Here is a 7,130-nt window from a genome sequence, read left to right as displayed (position 1 = left end):
TATATACAATTTATCAGGGAATGGGTTCTCATTACAGACGCTGGAGTGAAGTAAAATCTGCAACACTTAGCTGTGATAAGTTGTCGAGTCAAAGTAAAAAAATGACATGAAGTCTGTTGCGTCTCTCAGCTGGTGCGAGACAACGCAGACCTTCGCTGCGAGCTGCCAAAACTGGAGAAACGTCTTCGAGCCACGGCCGAGCGAGTCAAAGCTCTGGAGAACGCCCTGAAGGAGGCCAAGGAGAACGCCATGAGGGACCGCAAACGCTACCAGCAGGAGGTGGACCGCATCAAAGAGGCCGTCCGAGCCAAGAACATGGCCCGCAGGGGCTACTTCGCCCAGATCGGTGAGATCCCCTTTGCTTTATTCACTCACAGTTCGGACTTATTGTTTGACAACTAATAACAAAGGAGGCTGACGTTTCCCAAAGGTGAAAAATTATTGAGAAAACACACAAAAATGATACAAAATAAACAAAGATACTGTTGGCATTGTCCTCTTGTGTGTGCTCCCTCTAATGGCCAGATCAGTTGTTGCAGCATATTTAAATTAAACTTCATACGTTTACAGTAGTCCCTCGTTTATTGCGGGGGCTACGTTCCAGACGCCCCCGCAATAAGTGAAAATCCACGAAGTAAAGACATGACATTTACTTTAGTATTTATATATATTTTAAGGCTTTAGTAACCCTTCCCACACTCTTGCAGTGTTCTAAACTCTTAAATCTGTCATTTTAACCACATACATACAGTACTGTGTATGTAGCTACTAAATTTTGCTCATCAGCTCTGCAGAACAGCAGCTCGGTTCCAGTCCAACTCTGTTCCATTTCAGTAGACCTACCCTGCCCGATCTGGTTGTCTCTCTGTCTCGGGTAGTCCCAGTGGGCTCTGGAGAGAATGCCGGAACTTCGGATGGCTTGCACTAGACCAGACGATGGTCCGATTGAGTCCAAATCTGGATAGGGGAAGTCCCTGTGGGATCCAGAGAGAACGCTGGACCGCTGGCGGCACCTCCATGCTCGAAAGGCCTCGTGAGCTGGCAGGCGGCACTCAGATTCACGATGAGTCTGGAAGTCCGGTTCTGGTCCAGTTCCCGGTGGGTTCCATGCGGCTCTCTGCATCTGCTGGGCGCTGAAGTCACTGTATGAATGAGGACCACATCTTTTTCGGATCAGATCTAAAAATTTCCCTCTGTGTATTTCAACAGAAGGCAACGGGGCTTCTGGGCGGGGCACTGTTGGCTTCTGGGAAATGTAGTCATCATGAGTGGGAATACAGTATAGGCTTATTGAGAGAAAACTACAAAATGGCAGCGCTTGTCCGAAGTATTTTATTTTTTTGTTAACTTTTTACTGTATAGTATCCCGTACTGTCCCAATCACTAGTACTATTAAAGTTGACAATCATGTGTCGTGTACAAATTTTTTTCTCGTGTACAATCTTACTTTGAAAAACCGCGAAAGAGCGAGTCCGCAAAAGTCGAACGGCGAAGTAGCACGGGACTTCTGTATTTACTTTTTTTTTTTTACACACTGCAAGTCTCTAAACCTTTAAACTAAAAGAACGTTTTATCAATGAATCTTGAAAATCTTTAATTCCAAAGCCTTTTGGAACAAAATGCGCCTCAAGTTTTTTTTTCTCATGTTCTCTTAATCCAGACTATATATGAATATTTTTTTTAAAAAGCGAGGAAAAACTACAAGAAAACTTGATCTTTAAACTATTAGGTGACATCTAAATATTCTGTCTCGAGTATCGTTCAATGTCTAGAGTAAAGTCAAATTATTTTTTGTAGTTGTGTGTTTTTATATTATTTTACACAACCCTGGAGTGCATTTGTAGTGTGTTACACTTGGGGCCACAAAATTGATCACACTGTTATTCTTTCTTCACTGGAATGCACATTTACTCAAAATATTGTCACAGCCTGAGTGGTTGGAGTAGTCATCCTCCAATGCAAGAGTTGGGGGTTCGATTCCACCAGCAGTCAAATGCTGAAATGTCCCTGGGCAAGACACTGAACCTCTCACTGCCTTTGATGTGTGTCCCGTTAGTGTATGAATGTGATAAAGCACTGATTATTCTTTGTACAGATATAGTAGAGTGCTGTGTGAACGGGTAAATGAGGACACAGATTGTAAAGAGCTTTGATTATCTCGATAAGATCGAAAGGCATTATATAAGTGCAGTCCATTTACCATTAGTTAGTTTTTTTTAATGAGCCAAGAGATCATCACTGTGTTTGAGACCTTTCTGGCTGATCAAGTGGTATGTGCATAGGCCTGTCACGATAACTTTTGCTGGGCGATTAATTGTCCCAGAAATCATTGCGATAAACGATAATATTGTTTGAAATTTTATTGTCAAATTTAAGAAGAAATGTTTGTTAATTTCTTTGTGTAGTACATTTTTTGACCACCGGATGGCAGTATAAGACTGTTGGAACTGAAAGTGGGATGGTGCGGGATCGAGCAGTGCGTCTCTTTAAGAAAATGGGAGGGAGACCCCTTGACGTGACGTGGGCTATCTCTCGTCCCGTTTTTGGGTTCTCAAAATGGCGGATGCTCGGAGTGGTTTGAGTGCTTTAGCGTAGCATTTTTCACACAAAGCTTTTAGTAAAAATCAATAAACAAGTTCTCAGCTTCTTTTTGCTGAGAAAAACAACTTTTTAGATGAAGGCACGGGTTTCAGCCGTGAATTTTTGGAGCTTTGACAAGACGGAGGGTTTTTTTTCCCCGAGGTCAGCCTGTTAGCTTAACTCGTAGCTTAGCTTCTCAGATTAGCTGCTGTCAATGATCCAAAAACGCGATTTTGTACGGTTAGAACAGATTTTCAAGAGAAAATAGAAAGGGAGGGGTCAGTGAAGAGCACCGGAGTTGAGCCTTTTGTCATCCAGTGTCTTCAGTAGAAAAAGAGAGAGACATGATAAAGCCGATAAATGAAAACGAGATCGATGATTTTCATTCATCATGCGATTAATTGATTTATTGTTTACTGTGACAGGCCCATATGTGCAATTAACTTCTTATCAAAAATAAAATATTCAGAGTGTCCTTTGCAACAAATCGGCCTGGAAAAACTTCTTTCAGGTCGAACCAACTCCATGCATCTCTATTTAAGTGTAGAACATTTGGTTTTAAAGATTAGCATTAATCTATATTTGGGTTTAAAGACACTATGATGAACAAAGCAAAGACTAAAGACTCGGTGTAATGAGGCCCCTATGGAAGAACTTCACTGACCTTGACCATGAAAATCCCACAAACCTTCTGGAATCCTATAGAAACCCTCCCAAGAAGAAAGGACTCGGAGCTGCTCGGGGAACTCACCTGTGAACAAAGACCTGATAATCTACAGTATATATATTTATCAGCATTACGTCCAGTGTTGTATAAACTCTATCTGAAAAACTCTTCAGTCATAAAACAACTTTTTTGTTGTTTCTTTTTTTTTTTTTTGTCTGCGTTTCAGCGAAGCCGATCAGACCGGGCCACCACCCACTGTCTTCCCCCACCATCAGAGGCGGAGGCACCTCCACCCACAACAACTGAAACCCCGACAAGAAGCCCACCAGTACATTTATCTCAACACGTGGTCCAGAACATTCTCTTTCATGACACAGAAAACCGCTTACAATTCAATGGTATAGGTCGACATATTGATTGGTCGACTGATTACTGAAGCCAAAAGGCAGGTGATTATGGTGTGTGTGTGTGTGTGTGTGTGTGGCCACCACATCTAACTAACCCTAGAAATGGCTACAACCCAGTCTAATTTACAGAAATTGAGCTAAGATTTGGTGTACTGTAGCTACAACTCATTGCACACATTTGTCATGTTGCGTCTCACAGTTCATGCTCAATCATCCAGGTACAAAATCCAATAATGGTCAATCAGGTCATCTGGACAGTTTCTTTTTTGTGGAAAGAGGTTTCGCCCTCTATCCAGAGGGCTTCATCAGTCTGAGGAGTCACAAATAAACTGTTTCCCCACCAAGCAGTACACTCTTTTAGTCGACTAACCAGTTTGCTGGTGACGAGACGGTTTCTGGGGGCTGTCCTGTCCCCCGTCAAATCCTCCCAGGCAGACAGCCAAAGTGGTTCAAGACATAAAAGTTCATGCGCAATCATCCAGGTACAAAATCCAATAATGGGCAATCAGGTCATCTGGACAGTTTCTTTTTTGTGGAAAGACGTTTCGCCCTCTATCCGAAGGACTTCATCGAAACGTCTTTCCACAAAAAAGAAACTGTCCAGATGACCTGATTGGCCATTATTGAACATAAGATGATCTTCGTCTAAAACTCTGGCTTTAAAGGAAGTGGGCGATATGCATTTATTCAGAGAATGCTTTGTTTTTTTAATTGGTTAGGTACGATTTGTTACTTGGCAACTTTAACTAGAATGTTTTTGAAGAAACCCTTTGATGTGTGGCACAACTAAATCATATCTAGTATATCGTAAGATGGATGAATAATAAATACAACAAAGAAATCGGCTTCGTTAAAACATCTCGCTTCCAGACTGTAATGAAGTGTTCCGCATGACCGCCACGGATTCACCTGGACCACAAGCCCCGCCCCCTTGTTTGGGAGCACCAATGGTAGGCCTTCATAACAGATCATCAATCAGAGAAACGTAGTGTAAATACTGATGGGACGAACATTGTTCGTTTTCTCTCAGCAGAAACTTTCATGATCTGTTTTCTGTAACTTCTCATATTCTTCGATCTTGGTACTAAACGTTAGCCGAGTTTTACTTCACGACGGATGAATACCGTCTTAGTTAAGTGATCTGTTTACTCTGGATTGATCGAGGCCGTATGGTTTACTCTTTAAAGCAGAGCTTGTGTCTATAATAATGTTGGAGGAAAAAAAGCTAAAACAGATGGAAATTTAACTGATTCAGTAAAATATTTTGATTCATCCAGTTTATTTTCCTTCATCTTTTGAGGTTCATCTCTTCACAATAATCCTTTACAGTTGACAATCCTAACAATTCAACAATGTGAGGCTTTAGAGATTTGATCCAGATCCCAAACTGTGCCAGGTTTATGCCTCAAGTGTTTTTGGATCGTGCTTATTTATGGTGAGCGAGACACTGACCAGCCAGTCAGGTGTTCTCTACACTGTAGGAACAGTACTACAGGTGCGATCTATTTAGGATTTATGAGTTATGTGAGGATTTTTTTTTGTGTTTTTATTTTTTTTTATTTTGCATGAATTCTAAACTCCTAATCAGCCTAAAAGAAACAGAATCTGAGAATAAAGAATGGTCACAATACACAATACAGCCTGAAACTTTGAGGTTACTTACCTGGTACTTACTAGGTACGTACCGCGTATGTACCTAGTACTTTCATGGTACTTAGTGGATAGGTACCTAGTACTCACTGGGTTTTTACCTGGTACTTACTGGGTATTTACTGGGTAGGTTACCTGGAAATTTAAAGGGTATTTACTGGGTAGATACCTAGTACTCACTGGGTACTTAATGAGATTTTACCTGGTACTCACTGGGTATTTCCTGGGCAGGCACCTAGTACTCACTGGGTACTTTCTGGTTTATATGGTACTCACTGGGTATTTACTGGGTGTTTTACTTAGGTATCTGATACTTAAAGGGCATGTACTGGGTAAGTATCTGAAACTTACTTTCAATTAATTTAGTATGCACCTAGTAGGGCATACTTATTTTTACTTACTTTCTAAGTATCTCATTCTTACACGTATAGTAAATGTACATACTTATAGCGAATTTACTTGGTTTGTACCAAAAATCCCGGTTATGGTCCCAGTAAGTACCTGGTACTTACCATACTGGATATTTGATATTGTGTATTGCTAGATGCTACCTAAAATTTGACATTCATCCAGATTTTTTTATCCAATGAAAGATTTATTTATTAATTTATTTATTCATTTATTTATTTTGTGGCACATTTTAGAAAGCCCCAGGACAACAGACATCCACAAAACATTTGCAATAACAAAATCATTTAGGTACATTTACTTTAGACTTTCTGAAAAAGTAACATTTAAATGTGAAGCAGATTGTAATAAAAACAGGCCTTTAGAGATATTTAACCTTTTTTGTTGTTGTTGAAAATACTTGGACATCTGACCAATACGTGAATGTAAGTGCATGGATAGTGGCTTATATTAAAGGCATGCTCAGGGAAAGAAGTATAAGTATGTCGTTACATTTACCTCATTATAAAATGTGTTTGATTATTTCACTCATTTGGCCTCATAAATCTTAATAAACCTGCAAATATTGACTTTTCTGTTTTGTCAAAATGAAACAAAATAAACATTTCAACTGTCTTGTACTGGTGTGTTGGGGGGGTGGGGGGGTGGTGGTGGTATTGATCCCTAACAAAGAAGGCAGGCCATCATGTAATTTTGCCTGTCTGTCAGCAAAATATGTCATGAACCACTGGATGGTGTTTAATGAAACACTCAAAGTAATCATTGGATGTATTTTCAGAACTGTTTGCCTTTTGGAATCAAGCAGATTCAAGATGGCCGCCACAACCTGGAAGAAAAAAATATAATGGTTAAATAACAATTAACACTTATCCGTTTAAGATTAGTGTTTAAATGTGGAAGAAGAAAAAAACCTTGAAATTATCTGTCGTTTAAAAAAAAAAAAAAAGAAGAAGAAGCATAAATTAGGTGTCCAGTTGAACGGCTCAGGTTTAAACAGTCTAGTTCTAGAGGTTGAGAGTTCGATTCCTGGTGGTGCTCAGTAGGTTGAAAACATTTCTGGATTTTGACAACCATCACTCACACAAGTAGTTAAAAAGCTCCCATTTGTGAATAATTCTATCTGTTTTGTCAACATTTTTAGTGATTCGTTTGGTTTCAGTTATGGGTTTAGGTTTATCGTCATTTGCAGATCAACATAAGGTCAACAATAAAATGAAATGCTGAGAACGAGAAGAACCATCTCGATTCACCCCAAAACAACAACAAGAAGAAACACCAATGCATGCAACATAAATACAAAAACAAGGTGCCATAAGTGAAAAATACATCTACAGCAGCCTGGTCCTATTATAATAAATTATTCATAAAAACAAGAAAGATTTATATCCTGATGCATGCTCAATAATCCAGGTAGAAAA

General features: G+C 39.7%; 1 protein-coding gene across 1 annotated transcript in view; it reads left to right on the top strand.

The window, feature by feature from the left end:
- LOC119428738 (kinesin heavy chain) overlaps positions 1–3,788 on the top strand; it is a gene marked incomplete at its 5' end in the record, with an annotated part of 7,266 nt that extends 3,478 nt beyond the window's left edge. The window contains 2 exon segments of the mRNA XM_037696411.1: positions 130–346; positions 3,474–3,788. Coding sequence (XP_037552339.1) covers positions 130–346; positions 3,474–3,553 — 297 coding nt within the window.
- Between the last annotated feature and the right edge of the window lie 3,342 nt (positions 3,789–7,130).

This window comes from Nematolebias whitei, chromosome 23 (assembly GCF_014905685.2).
Source record: "Nematolebias whitei isolate Nwh7 chromosome 23, NemWhi1, whole genome shotgun sequence".
NCBI lineage: Eukaryota > Metazoa > Chordata > Actinopteri > Cyprinodontiformes > Rivulidae > Nematolebias > Nematolebias whitei.
This window is presented reverse-complemented; position numbering and strand designations above follow the sequence as displayed.